Genomic DNA, 15,750 nt, shown 5'->3' on the forward strand with positions numbered 1-15,750 from the left:
TGAATTTTAAATCATTCTTCATGAACTTCAGTTTATTAAGCGAAAGGCGATGAGATCAGAGTAATGTTACAAGCAAGCCAAAGAAAAGGAGACGTGGACTTGTTAAGAGAATAAGAGAAGCTGGAAAAGGAGATAAATTAGAAGAAAGTATATAACAGGATATTTTTAGAAGGAGCATTGAAGAGATAGATAACAAAATGGAGGGGTATGTATGGGGGATAACACCCTCTCCCCCTCAAGAAACAATGAGAGGACAATAATCATTAATAAGTTATAATAAAATTATATACACACAAACACGTATATAGCAGGTGAATAGAGAAAAGCTTGAAGGAAAGACTGAATGAACCCACTAAAAATATAAAGTGACACAGAGAAGTCTGCAGCTACCACAAGTTTTACTTCATTAAAGAGATATGTTTCTATTCCAGTTACAAATTTAGCTTTGGCTTTACAACAGGATATGTATAGAATATATGAAATTTCATCATAACATCCTTTATGTTTCCAGTAAGTACCTCAGCAGTAACTGAGGAAACGTGGTTAATGAACTTCTGGCCATTGAAATTCCAAGAAAAACTTGTTCCTCTGATTCACATTCATGACGTGTTGATAAAAAAATTTCAGTAACTCTGTCTGACAGGAAGAAGCAGATTTTGACATGGCATTAGATGACCATGTGAACTTGGATAAATGCATGATTCCAGATGACAATTTTGTGGTAATTTTTGCCTAGTTAGAGTTACTCAAAGGAAGGTTATCTAGAGCAACAGATTAGATTGCTGCTAATAATAATTTGCATTTTGTAGTTTCCTTAGTATGTTTGTTTTACAAGACTGAAGTGATAAATTCAGCAGTAAGGAAATAATTTCATATATCTTTTTGTTTATTTCCCCACTATATACACTGCCCAATTAAAAAAAACCCCAAAACATTACCTTGAGGAAGCAAGTAATTACAATAACCATAAGAGTTTAAAGATCCAAGTTCAAAATCTGTACAAATGCCCAGTAATAGTGACAGATTTCATTCTGCCTGGAATACTCTTTCTGAGGGGGGGGAAGTGAGATTAAAAAGAACTCCTCACCAGTAACATAGCAAATAACCTCTACTGCAGCAAAGGCACAGTGCTAGAAAACTATTTGGTTCCTTTTTCTTTTATTATGTTGAGGGCAACAATGATGTACACATAAAGATCTGTGTCTAGGATAAATTGCTTTCCTCTGTTAAAGATGCTTAGGAGGATACTACGTGTGAGTAATGAGCAATATGTTAGAAACAGCCGTTCAGGAAATTGTACAGGTGCTTGAAAGGCAAGAATATGATACTTGGAACTGTAGGAAATTTAGCCCTCAGGACTGTGGAAAATGAAATAGTTACTGGTCTACTAAGATTCATACTTTACTAGAGGTAAACACAGATCATACCAGAGCATCAAGATAGACGTTTGTCCATTGGACTTGTTTGGCCTTCTCTCCAGCTAAAACCATTGGTCTGCCCAAAACATCCAGATATTCCTGCCATAAAGTGTAATACATTCATCAGAAGGCATTTATTCGATCAAAGTCCAGAAATAGCATAAAAAATAAACAATAATGACATAAAAACAATTAAAAGATAAAAAAAATGAAAAGGGTAAAAATTCACCACCAATATAGGAGTAATATTTAATGACTTCTTTAAAATTGTACTACCCAACAATTCAGTATTCAGTTTTTAGTATCTACTGCCAAGGTAATTCTTCTGTCTCAGCCTCAGTTACATGGATCTTGCACACCCATAACCACTGTTCTCTTTCCACAATGTGAGAATTACAACTATTTTTTCCCCAAATTAATTGCTAATGACATAATGAAATTACAAGCACACCGCAGAACCTTCAAATGGTAAGAGAGCGGGCAATGGAGAGTAAGTGGTTTAACGGCTGGTTATGTTAAGCTCCTACAGCGGTAACTTGCATAACTTCTAATGAAACAAAAAAATCAGAATCATAAAACGTCATAGTCCCTGCTTTCCTTGAGTCTGGGAGTACAGCTAAAGCTGGTGACATTACGAGATCTCAGACTTGTAGTCTGGTTTGGGAGTGGGTGCCATCAAACTTGTTTCAGTCTTCAACCTTCTCTATTTGTCTGATCACATTAGGGATATTTCTTGCCAGACACTATCTGGAAGAGTTTAGAAGAATTAAAGATCTCTTGTGGAAGCCAAAAAGAGGACTCTCATTTCCTGCCAAAAAATGTCATGCCTGGCCTTGGAAGGACAAAGAACTGCTGCGGCACTTCCCTGGTTTTCTGGACATGTGACTACATGGTACTTTCAAATAACTACCCTGTCAGTTTGTATCACATCATATAATGCCCGAGTCCTGTGCCCTTAATTATCTACACACATGCCTGCTTAAAATGTTCCTGCATCCTTTTTGATGGAAAAATAGCTCTGTTTCCCACAGACTGGTTGGATCAGCCCAGGAATCAATCCTGTTGTACCAGGTCACTGCTTCTGCCCAGCTGAATTCAGATGCTCTAGCAGGGCTGTGCCTTCACAGCCTTCTCCACATTATGTGGGAAAGCCAAGCAAGTATTGCAGGAGACAGACTGTGAATGTCTAGACACATTATAAATAATTACTAGGTTTATAGAACTTTATAACAAAATCGCTGCTATGTCTTAAGGTCAAAGAGTGACCATGTAAGGCCAGGAGGAAAACTGAGTTCAAAGCATAGTACTTGTGCAGGGGTCAGCAGGATACATATCACTTCAAATGCTGCTGTGTGCACAAGGTCAGTCTGCTGTAGAGCATGCTAGTGTGGCTAGTATGCACACAAGCTACTGTGGGCCAGCTAGCCAGGGAAACAGGAATCACATCTTAATTTGGCTCACTGCAACCACTAAAAAAGAAAATAAATGAGAATAACTTAAGAGAATAAGCCCCTCACATGTACAAGAAAGCCTTATTTCTTTTTTTCCCTGTTCTTAATGTAGTGTATACAGAGGCAAATAGCAACAGATTTAAAAAACAGGAATTCCTCAGCTTCTTTTTGTTATAACTGCAACTGGATTTGACCAACGTACTTACCTGGGTGTTTATTCTTATGGCTCCAATGGACGGAATTTCATAATAATAACCTAAAATTTTGAACAGAAATAAACCCATCTTACTAGAATATCTAGATAGGCTCTTAATTTTGAGTAACTTAATGAATCTGGTAATTTCTAATTTAATGTTTATAGAAAATAAGGAATAATTTTCTAGTAGATGCCACCACATGTGGCCACATATGGTGGGTCACCACACTGTATAAGCCAAGCTAGTTAATTTTAAGCATTGAGATGTGTTTCTTTTGTATGTTTTATTTAAAGCTGAGATGACATGCTGAATTTATACTCCTGAATTCCCAGTTCCTCTCATGCGCAAGTATATTTAATGGTCATTTTAATACGCTGTGATGACAACATAATTATATGCTGAACACATATAGAAATGTAAGTATAGCTACAGTCTGCCACAACAGTACTCATACTATAAAAATATCAGGCAATTTATGGAAAGAATGAAAAAATCTAATGCATATTTCTTCTAACTAAACACCTGAAATGTTTTTATTCAGCACTGATTCTATCACTTATTTGTTTGAATTAAAAATATTGTCCACATGCACCAAATAAAGAGTGAGGACAGGTACTGAGATCCAGCTTCAGACCAAGTAAACCAAATTGTAAGGAAAATGTGGAGGACTGGAGAAGTAAGAGTCTTGAGGTTTGTCCTTTACTTTGCTGTAAACAATGCGCGACTTGACAACAAATTAAAGACTTTAATTAAGGAAAAACAAAACCTTGCTGCTTTGGATGTTCAAACAAATAATCACATCAATTTTGGACAGAAGATTATGATCATTTTGCCTCAATAAGATGACAAAGAAAGGTGGGTGGTTATGCTTTAAACCAGATGGTCCTCATTTGTTTTAAAACAATGGAGTTCACATGTACGTAGTATTCAGCAGTACAAAGATGTGAGACAAAAAAATCCCTGTTCAAGAAACCCCTCATTAATTTTCTGTAATTATCTGACAATACAATTCGTTCTTCATGAAGTTGTAGTATCTTCTGCATAACTTTCCAGCACGCGGAGGGGTTCATGAGGCTACAGTACATATGATGTTCCTGCAGGATACACTTTATATGATTTTTTTCTGTACCTGTACCTTTCTCTTATCTGTGGTTTATGTTAATTTCATGCCTGAGAACTGTATCTTAATCTCCTTCCCTACAGTCTAAATTTTCAAGATCCCTTGTAATCTATCCCACCTCTCACCTCTTGCTTCTCACTGGTTTGTAAAATACTTCCACATTTTCAGTCAGGCCTGGAAATTTCTCTGTTTAAAATATTGACAATATTGTTTGATAATTTCTCTGTTTTGCATCTATCTTTTATCTCTTGTTCCATAGTTATAGTGTTACGGATTTGAGACACCTCTTCCTCACACTCTTTTTTTTAATGTTTCTGATGACATTTTTCATGTTGAAATTTTAGGAGAAAACATTTTACTTCCTTACTTTCACCATTTTTTTTTTCTAAATTAAAATGTAGCTTCAGAATAAAATTAAAAACTATAAGATGCTCTAAGAAGCTGAGAAATCACAACAAGAATAATTTTGATATTTTCATCAAAAAGGGAAAAAATAAATCATGTCATCTGGTCCCTTGCAAGTTTTGGAGAAAAACAGAAAGAAATCCAACCAGCCAACCAAACAAACAAAAAATCCCTTTGTCCAGACCTCTTAATATAAACCAGCTTTGCTTAATTTCTTATCTGTCATCAGTTTCATCTTTTCATAGATGACTATTACAAGGTTTCTCAGAACTGAACTATAACATCTTATTATCATGAAAATTACTGTGACTTTTTTCTTACAATATAAAGTTTTAAATAAATAGGAAATAAATATGCAGGCTTATTTTTTCATATCTGTATATATATTCACCTGGACATTATTTCATTAAACTCTTTTTTTAAAAATACAATAAAGCTAAAAAAGCAGTCTGAAAAAAAAAAATCTGTAATTTTTAGAAAATAATAAAGATATCACCTATCTGAAGCTCCAGCAAAGAATAGTCCGAAAGAAAAACACAGTACCTTTATTTTCACAGGCCATCCACTGTATAGGTCCTTTGTCATAATTATGTTGACCAACAGAAAATGTGAACACACGTACCTAATGCAAGGTAGAAACCGATGCATATAACTTAATTACATGTCATTAACTAGCTGTGACTCTCTGGTTAATGATACTTAGGTTTTTCATACATCTGAACAGAGAAAAGACAACTGTGAAGTTTCCATGTTTTTATCATCATAATAGATACACCGTTATTATGATAGCTTATGCATTCGTATTAATTGGTCCATGAAGTAGAACTCAAGAAGAATGTTCTTTCATACATCTTTCATACTTCAAAGCTCTTAAATTGGTTACCATCCATGAAATAGTTATTCTTTTTTTTCCCGTTATGGTAGCAATTATACCTTTTCAGGTTTTGTTAAGTTAGTTGATATAATCTCCTATCAGTATTAGATGCTTACCAATGATTAAAATGAACATATGCATGGCAGTAGAAATCAAAACAGTTCAAAGCAGGAAATAATTTCAGGAAGAAAAAAAAAAAAAAATTTCAGATATCACAGAAAAATACTCATTTTGTTCAGACTTTCAGTCTTTTGTTAGTTCTACAAAATTTCATAGGAGGTTAAGCTTCAGATATTTAATTTTAACCTCTTGATATTCATTACAGCTATGTGTATTATAAGCGTAACTCTACTCTGCTTAGACAATGCAACTCCAGTCTATCTCAGCAACTGAGGCGAGTTACTGCTTCAGAATAATTCATCAAATTCTGTTCAAGTTTTTCACTGAGAACAGAATTTTCGGTTAAAATTATTTTCCATGAAAATTATTTTATTTGGAAGAAAAAAAAAAAAAAAAAACAAGCAACCTTGCATTGCTGTATAAATATTAAAAATCCCACAATACACAGAAAAAAAATACCAATATTATGTTTCAGCTTCTGGCTGAATAAATATTTTGCTCCAAAGCTGAGCATTTCTGTGAAAGATGGGAAAGATAATTTCCCAACAGTTTTAATAAGCTGTTCACTGTTATCCTGTCCCTCAGCAGGAATGTCCAAGGACCAGACTGCTTTTCCATTTCAGGCATCTCTTTCTTTATGGATTTTTAACATTACCACTTCACGTTACAAATCTTGATGACTATGTTTAAAACATAACACAATCGATTTGCATGCAGCTTATGACTGAGTAATAAGGCAATGTTGTCTTTAAACAACATTCACAATATAAAACTGCAGACTCCTTGTAAACTACTGACCTTTTTTTTTTAATTATTATTTATAGAAACTCTCATCACATTATTTAGCATGTGCAATTACTACCTATACCTTCATTTGTCAAATAAGCAACAAAAATGTGATATAATCAGAGTGCATGTATTAACCAAGAGCTGCAGGAATAGCTCCACATCATCAATCAGCAACTAGTAAATGTTGAAACTTTATTAGTTTTGACCCCTATATGCAAGAAGGGTGAATAAAGCTTTGTGCTACATGTCATTTTTAATTAACAGCATGTTTTGGTTTGCTTTATCCATCCAAACCCTTTTTTTCTACAGTTAAAAACAGATTAAAGCAACTATTCTGCTGCACTGAATGCTGATTCAGGTGTTTGATTTTTCTTAAAATACAGAGAAAATCTGAAGTTGTTTTTTTTTTTTTTTTTTTTAACTGATAAAACTGTGCCATACAGGGTTGTTTCTCAATAACGAGTCAAGCCAATTACACTTCTAGTTACACAGAGTGGTAAAGAATAACTGTACACGTGGTAAGATTTTGTTCTCATAGTTTATATGGCCAGAGACATGAAAAAAATGCCTTCTATTATCTTGAAAATAACAGTATTCATAGTGTGAACATGACTTCACCTGATCTGCCTACATCTCATTTACTTTTTTAATACTGTATCACATCATAAATTCAAGTTACATTTGCCGTCCCCAGTTTGTTCTCAACCTCTTTTACAAAATGTCAGCTATAACTCTTCTAATGGATCTTTCTGTTTCTATGTAACTAGTATTTATTTTTTCTAAGCTGAATATCACAATATTATTTTCTGTTGGTATCTCTCAGTTCACAAGGTCCCTGCCTACTACATTTCTGTTCACTGCTAGTGGTGAGTCTAGTCTAGTGTCCCCTTAACACTTGATTCAAAATGCATTCTTCTCAAAAATAATGGCACAATAAGAACACCCCACTGAAAGCCTTTAGTTAGATAGTTGAGTGACCTGATGTCTCTTTTGGATTAAAAGTAACTAATTAAGTTAAAACAGAGTCATGTGGATTTGCTAGTGTGTGTGTATAAAACACGAGTTAATTAGACTGGACTGTCTAGCATTTGATCTCAAATGTAAAAAATGAAAGACTGCATTGGATTCAAGTTGTGAAATTGTATGTAATTTAGGGAAGAGAAGCAGCATGTTAAATCTGCAACAAATCTATACAGAATTTAGAATTTAAATTATTGACAACAAGCAGAGGACAATATATCTGATTTACTGTTCCTTGGGTAATTAACAGAGATAAAGAACTGCAATGAAAATTGGAGGTTTTAATTGTTACATGGTTTGGCAAGAGGGTGGAACATTCAAAAGAGTTTTCTTTTTCCTATTGCCTCATCTGGTATTGAGTAGAATGACAGACCAGCTGGAAAAATGAGTCAGCAAGTCAAATTAAACAAGCCAATTTTAGCAAAAAAACATGTTCTGTGCTAACATTTTCTGTGACAGGACCCAGAGTCAGCCAAAGGACTGAGACCCATCTGTCTATACCTTTTCCTTATAGATATCACGCCAAAGAAGACAAAGGGTTTTTAAACTAAAAAAGACTGATTTAATTACATCTAATAGGGAATATATGACTGAGAACACTTGGAGCAGCTAGATCAGAGGCATTGGATATGAGCACCTCTCCCTTTGCCTGTCCTTCCTTTTAAGTTTGGTTACTAACAAAGTTGATTTCCAAGTTGAAGCAAACTGCCAAGTACTCTTTGATCACAAAAAGTTGTTTTTCATCACCACCAAAGCCTGTTTATTTCTTCTCTGTGCTTCTCTGCAGCCTGTTAGGTTCTGCATATACTATAGGTTCCTTGGTCCTTTAGCTATGACTCTTGTTCTCAACTGTCTACACCAGAGGACAGACATTTCTGTCCCCCATTTTTTCCCAGGAAAGTGCAGCCTTGCCTCTATAAAAGGGAGATCCTTGTATCGTTTTCATAAAGAAGCAAATCAATAAAAATCAATGGAACAGTCAGAAAAAAAATTGTCATTCTGATTTTCAATGGACCTATTGGAAGTGAAGTACCCTAGAAACTCATCCCCCTAGAATGGAGAACAAGAGATGAGCAACAGGCTGCTCTGCCACCCCAGTCACATACAGTCTTGAAACTGTTCTGAAATATGAAAATCCTAATTTCTGCCACTGAAAGTTGAAGTCCAGAGCTTTGTTAGTTCTGTCAGGAATATATCATGTGCTGGTAATGGGTAGCTAATTATCTGTACTTTTCTCACTCTGAAATTAATCTTAGAGAGAAAACACAAAATCTGTTATTCCTTGTATTATTCATTTCCTGTAAATAGTAGAGCAATGTACTTAATAACAAGCAAAACAAGTGTAGAATGAATGTAAGGACAGTAGACAGGCAGCACAGGCTGCCCAGAGATTGTAAAGCCTGCGTCCTTTGGGGTTTTAAAGATCTGACTAGATAAAGCTGATCTTATTCCTGAATTGGACTAGAGACCTCAGTAGGCCCCTTGCATCCTGACTCATCCTAGGATTCTACGAAAGACACTGAAGGAAAACAAGCAAATATCCAACTCCTAATCAGAGGAAGTGGTAGACAAGAAAAGAACTACAGAAAATAGAGGAAGTAGTACTGTATTGAAGAAAACTGCTTTATTATATAATGAATTTTAGTTTTATTTTGTATTTCTCCCTACCAGAAAAAGCTCATAAAAACCAAGGTGAATATAAGGATTCTTACTGCTACAGATATTAGGGGACACTGGCACTCAAGACAGTTGTGATGAAGTGAGAAACAAAGAGCTTCCTGTTAAAAGGTTGTTTTCCCTACAGACCTCAGTTGCGTTTTACTTATCCTATTTCTTCATTTTGCTATTGGTATAAAACAAAGATTAAATTAGACTCTTCCTTTGAGTTTATCATGTTACGAGTATTACAGAAAATTAACAGCTTGAGTGAAGTTAATTGGAAGTGGTAACTAAGCACCAAATCACACTCATAATATAGAACACTACCTACACCTGGGTCAGAGCAACCCCAGGCACAACTACAGACTGGGCAAAGAAGAGATTCAGAGCGGCCCTGCGGAGAAGGACTTGGGGGTGCTGGTCAATGAGAAAATGAACATGAGCCGGCTTCAATGTGCGCTTGCAGCCCATAAAGCCAACCGTATCCTGGGCTGCATCAAAAGGAGTGTGACCAGCAGGTCGAAGGAGGTGATCCTGCTCCTCTGCTCTGCTCTTGTGAGACCTCACCTGGAGTATTGTGTGCAGTTCTCGTGTCCTCAACATAAAAAGGATACAGAACTGCTGGAACAAGTCCAGAGGAGGGCCACGAGGATGATCAGGGGACTGGAGCACCTCCTGTATGAAGATAGGCTGAGGAAGTTGGGGCTGTTCAGCCTGGAGAAGAGAAGGCTGCGTGGGGACCTAATAGCAGCCTTCCAGTATCTGAAGGGGGCCTATAGGGTTGCTGGGGAGGGACTCTTCGTCAGGGACTGTAGTGACAGGACAAGGGGTAACGGGTTAAAACTTAAACAGGGGAAGTTTAAATTGGATATAAGGAGCAAATTCTTTCCTGTTAGTGTGGTGAGACACTGGAATGGGTTGCCCAGGGAGGCTGTGAGTGCTCCATCCCTGGCGGTGTTCAAGGCCAGGTTGGATGAAGCCTTGTGTGGGATGGTTTAGTGTGAGGTGTCCCTGCCCATGGCAGGGGGGTTGGAACTAGACGATCTTGAGGTCCTTTCCAACCCTAACTATTCTATGATTCTATGATTCTATATGTGTAGGCAATAACTGTAAGCCTATGAAAGTTTGAGGAGCTACAACCACTCTGCAAGCAGTTCAGAGTGGATGAACAGGAATCTTTTTTGACAGATAAATTATGTGTCTTGAGTTCTGTGAAAGCAGGAGAGAGCTCTCAATAACCAGTTATGTGCATCTCTTCATTTCTCTGTTTAGGAGAAGAAAACTGACTTTTTGGGATATAGATGTCTCTATCAGATATCAAGAGAGCTACACAATTAATTTACTCAAGTAGATGTAAGCAAGATGGATCCCGTAATTTTATGTCTATCATGTAAAAACAGCAGGAGTGCTTGACCGCAAGAAACTGAATCAAAACCTGATCTCATCATGGAACTTCACTTTTCATAACAGTATGACTTTTAATTGGGCCTTTGTAACTGCAAGTAAAGATTCACAGATAATTGCTTTTACTATCGACCAAGAGAAGCTGTAATAGAAAAGGATAAATAAATCCGTAGTTTTAGCATGACCCAGGAAATTATTTTTCCCAGTGCTGTGTTTATAGATTATCAGATGTGATGACTGTTTGAAGTTTATACTTAATAGGTATAATTCTGAAATAGGGCAATATACAAAGCCTATTTTGCTGAATGAAGTCATAAAACTGCTTTTCTATATTTCATTATGCACTCTGTCCTCTAAATCCCTTGTACACACAGTTTTCAAACCAGTTAATCATTTTGCTGCTTTTCTGCCATAGATCAGGGAATTGTTACGTGGTTTTCAAGCTGCCACAGATAAAACTGTGAATGCACTTTTTGCCTTACTGTCTTTACATCTGTGGCAGAAATCTGAAGATGATTTTGGATTCTGCTGTGAACTAACTAAGACCAGAAGGCATTTATGACCTATTTGAACTGAGAACCGAACTTCAGAGGATGATCTGAAAACCCTACATACTCATTAGCAAACCACTGAGATTAGCCACAAGGAAGCACAAAATGCAGTTTCACTTAAAATTCTGGTCCGTAACCTGTCATGATGAACTACCGAATTCAAGACATCCATGGATGCAGTTCTGAACCATTTGGGTTTTATCTATAAAGGTAAAGCAGTTCTTTTTTCCCTGAGAAGCACAGGAACAAGAGAAATAGTTCTGTGTTTAACAGCAGGGGTAACACAGCGATGCGTTGGAGTGAAGCTTGAAGCTATCTTTATGCAATAAATAAAATGGGACATAACCCATTTTTTTTTTCTCAGGCCTTGAGGTCAAGTAGCACAGTATGGCTCACATCTTTACAGCTAAATTATATGCTCCAGGCCCTTCACCAGCTTTCTTGCCCTTCTCTGCACCTGCTCCAGCACCTCAATGTCTCTCTTATAGTGAAGGGCCCAGAACTGAACACAGGATTAGAGGTGCAGCCCCATCAGTACCGACGGATGATCACTGCCTTGGCCTTGCTGGCCACACTATTGCTGATACAGGCCAGGATGCAATTTGCTTTCTTAGCTGCCTGGGCACCAGCTGCTCATGTTCAGCGGCCATCAATCAGCACCCCCAAGTCCTTTTCCGCTAAGCAGATTTCCAGCCACTATTCCCTCAGCCTGTAGCATTATATTTTGTTATAAAATCTTTTGAGAAGAGGCCCTGGCTCATGCTACCCCCTGAACTGAGCCCAGACATACTTCAAAAGAGCCAATTGCTGCAGGCCAAGAACCATACTGTTGGGTCTGTGAACAATTAAACACTATGGATAATTGTGGACATTTCTTCAGCCTCCACCCTGCTCTTGTATTTACTGGAGGAGAAAAACCCACATGGAAACCAATGAGAATTTAGCTCTCAAATATTTAGATGTAAAGATAATTTCTTTAGAGATGGACTTCTCTGAATTTATAAGGACTTAAAGAAAGTATTAATATGTTTGATAAAACACCTGTTTGAGTGTTTCCACAATTGATTCCTCCTATGCTCTGATTCAGCAAGGCATTTAACTATGCAAGTAGTATCCTACATAAATAGAAAAATGCATTAACTGAGATTAATAGTCCAAGTCCTTGGAAGTACTTTTCTAGACATTTATTCACAGTTAATTATTTTGCTCAGGCTTTCCATGGATGTATGGAGTCTTCTCTATCATTAATATCTTTCATTCACTACAATTCAAACTTCAAGCTGCAATGCTAACTTATGAATTCATAGCCTAATTATAGTCTGTGTAATTATAGTTTAATAAAGAAAAGAAAGAATGACACCAAAAATTAGCTCACATTGCGAACTAATGTTAACACTTGTATCACAAAATAAAAAACCCCAAACATTTATTACGTGTTAAGAGATTATTGAAGAATCTCACTTGCTTTGGACATGATTCTGTAATGATAATATGGGCCCAAAACCACATCTCAAGATACCAGAAGAATAGATCCAAGAACACTGATAAATTGTATGCAATTACTCTATAAAAAGAACTAAAAGTTGAGGATTGTACCTGAAGTCTTCATCACATATGCATGCAACGAAAGGTGAATGGTCACTGTATAAGTTTTTAAACTGAATGCCATAAATCCCTAAAACATGTTTTGAGAACTGCAAAGTATTCCAGAAATTAAGAGAGTGGTTTTGCTTATCTTTCTTCTTTTTTTCATCAAAAAGAAGACATAACTGCATTGAAGTAGAGATATTTTCTAGTGCAGAGGTTGAAAACACCATTCTGGTTTACATACTGAAAAAATTCAGAATTAACACTCAGAACTAAAAACCCTACAAATTCAGTCACACTGTTCTACATCTTCCTAGTGCCACCTTGTGGAACTACAGCAACTCACTCCCTACGCACTAAAGGGATAGCATGTGGTGCCCCTTCTTCTTCTGTTGTATGGCTAAAATTATAAAGGTATAAATACCCTGCTGATATCTACTAATCCACCTCTGCTAAACTGATTACAATTAGATAGATGGACCACTCATTACGTGATCATTTCAGTTTTTATCTAATTTAGACCTAATGTAGGAATACTGCATAATGATGAGGGAGCTCTGCCTTCTATACTGGACTGTCTCCGCAAATAAAGTTTTTAATCTCAGTATTTTCTAGATGTAGATATAAATCAGCTCTGGTTTATTAGCTTATTACAGCATTAGTCTCAAGAGCAGTGTTAAGAAAGAGAAAAGCTGTGCTTTCAAAAACACCACTAAGACTTCACAATGATGTGTTTGATGTCTGAGAGTCAGTTTCACTGTGTCAACCCTACCAGAAACTATGTTTTGGTCCATGTTCCAGCCTCAAAAGCAACTGTGGCAGCAGAGCCCACATATATGCACTGAAGCTAAGCCATTGCTCCTTCCCTCTTCCCCTTGCTGCCCCAGGAAGAGCCTCAAAACCTTATCTGGGAGTGCGCCAGTTGGCAGAGGCTGAAAACTTCTCAGCTTTGACTAACAGTTAATACCTAGAAATGATTGCAGGATGGTGTCCAAGCCCATGTTTTGGCCCCGTGTAACTTTACTAATATAAATGATGCCCGAAGACATTTAAACTAAAATGATGTCTCTGACAGAGTGTAATGCAGTTGCTGTATGCTTAGCTCTCCTGCTGAAAGGCAGAAAGGGATTTTATCCAGAAAATCCCAAAGTACTCAAATAGTCTTCAGTGCTGCAGATTTGTGGCTGTAGCTCTGGATCAAAGGATGCTGAGGCATGCGTTACTTCTCCTGTGATTTCCAACCGAAGTGCTGGTCTCACCAGACCACCCTACCCTACCTCCCCTCGGAAAAAACGTAAAGCACTCAGCTTGGATCAGGTGATTTTCTGGCCACTCACCCTGACTGCTAGGCTTCAGATGAAGAAGTTACACTGTCATCTTTTTAACAATTCAGCTGTTGAACATTTCACCTTGTGTACCCGGGTTCTATTTGCTCAGTTGGTCTGTTTCCTTTCTTAGTTATGTTAATAATAAAGTTACTTTGTTGAAATGAAAAACAATTAAATTCCTCCTTTCCCTAAGCTATTTGTCCCTGACACTCAGCATTTAGCATTCCCTGAAGGAAAGAGCAATTTTTTTTATGAAAGTTCCTTGTAAATTTGGTGGCCCGTATCAGGAACCAGACAAAGGACTTGACAAAGTAATTCCCACTGTACTCAGGATTAAAAGCATTTTAGGCGTTTCTTTAGATAGTCAAAACAACATTTGGAGGCAGCTCAGCAGCTGGAAAGGACCAGATTAATTAGAGAGATATTTATGGTTCATATTGTGACACTAAGCACTTTTTTTTTTCCTTTGGCCTTATAAGACCCGTGGAAGAAATATTACAACTATCAGCTACAGATTTAAAGGAATATTAATATTACATTGAATATTGCAAACACTAATTTTAATCAGGTATTCTGCCTTTTTTTTTCTTATGCAAAGTCTTTGAAAATAGTGTACTAACTATTTGTATAGTTACTCCTTCTATTCACTTCCATTATTCCAGTTCCTGTACAGCATGGAAAAGAGTAGCTGATACTAGCTGGATGCAAATGCCAAATACTTGTGTTAGAAAAGGTAAAAGGACACGGGGAAAGGTAAGTGCCACTGGAAATTCTCATTCCCAGCAGAACACATTTACAGGAAATCTTTCCCTCTGAAACAATCAGTCACACAAAGTGGCCCAATCTTTGCAGGAACATGAAAATTCTAAATGCAAATGATTTAATCAATCAGCTTAAAAAAGGGGTATGCCAGCTCAACAGAAGGGACTTTTGTCCATGTTCACATGCTGCTTCTTGGAGACTGACCTGGGAATGGAATTGTATCTTCAGATCACCTTAGAAGAGAGAGATTGAGGGATGAAAACGTTTCAAGTTTGGCTCCCTATCCTTTTTGTTGGGGAAAAAAAAAGTAATTATCATGCAACAATGGAAACTCAGCAACTCAGCACTGCCATACATGACTGTTCAGGGCAACCTGACCTTGCGTCTGCTTGCAGGTAAGATGTTCCAGCACTAACACAAGCAGGCAGTGATGACGCCTGCTGTCAGCAACTGGCAAATGCCCTAGCATGGCTGAAAGACCAAGTCTTATGCACAGTCATGTAATAGAGAACGTCCTTCACAGTCAGCAATCAGTGCATTCTTGCTCACTGTACTTCTTGCCAAACTTCACCTGAAATATCAGGATTGCTTACAAAAAACGTTGCATATATATGTATCTATAGATACAATATATTCTACAGATGATTTAATGATAATAAAATTATTTATGGCACAGTTCATTCTTATACTGAATGCATTTTCATTTCTTTTGTTATCAGCTAAATAAATTGAATTTTCAGAAAAAAAAGCCCAAACAAACAAGCCCCCCCGATCCTACATGCAATCCACGGGTAAAGCAACCTTAGGGGTTGTCTATAGCCCTGGTGTGTTTAACAGTTTGTAACAGAGTTTCTTAGTAAATTCAGATGTAAATTTTGCATTCACAATGGCTGAAAGTGAAGAGCACAGACAATATACTTCAGTTAAATCACACTTTAGCTGACAAGACATAAAACATTTTTCAGTCTATGATGTGAGATATAAATTTTAATACTTTCTCTGTTTGTTAATTGCGAAAAAAAACCATAAATGTCTTCAGCCTTATCTATAAATATACTTCTTACA

At 36.9% G+C, this 15,750-nt stretch overlaps 1 protein-coding gene across 6 annotated transcripts in view; it reads right to left on the reverse strand.

Annotated features, from left to right (window-relative positions):
- Nucleotides 1-15,750, reverse strand: part of CACNA2D1 (calcium voltage-gated channel auxiliary subunit alpha2delta 1) — a 392,282-nt gene that overhangs the window by 53,906 nt on the left and 322,626 nt on the right. For 4 of the 6 annotated variants that reach the window (XR_010610021.1, XM_065667215.1, XM_065667227.1 and 1 more), the window contains exons 13-15: nucleotides 5,135-5,213; nucleotides 3,076-3,125; nucleotides 1,428-1,517 (exon numbers count right to left, since the gene is read on the reverse strand). The exons of 1 other annotated variant lie outside the window; for it this stretch is intronic. Coding sequence is in view for 4 of the 5 variants with exons in the window: in XM_065667215.1 (XP_065523287.1) it covers nucleotides 1,428-1,517; nucleotides 3,076-3,125; nucleotides 5,135-5,213 (219 nt within the window). In the remaining variant the exon portion in view is untranslated. Of the gene's footprint in view, nucleotides 1-1,427; nucleotides 1,518-3,075; nucleotides 3,126-5,134; nucleotides 5,214-15,750 lie in introns of those variants that run through there. One more of the 6 variants, XM_065667237.1, reaches the window with a different exon arrangement.

Source organism: Lathamus discolor, chromosome 1 (genome assembly GCF_037157495.1).
Source record: "Lathamus discolor isolate bLatDis1 chromosome 1, bLatDis1.hap1, whole genome shotgun sequence".
NCBI classification, from domain to species: Eukaryota; Metazoa; Chordata; class Aves; order Psittaciformes; family Psittacidae; genus Lathamus; species Lathamus discolor.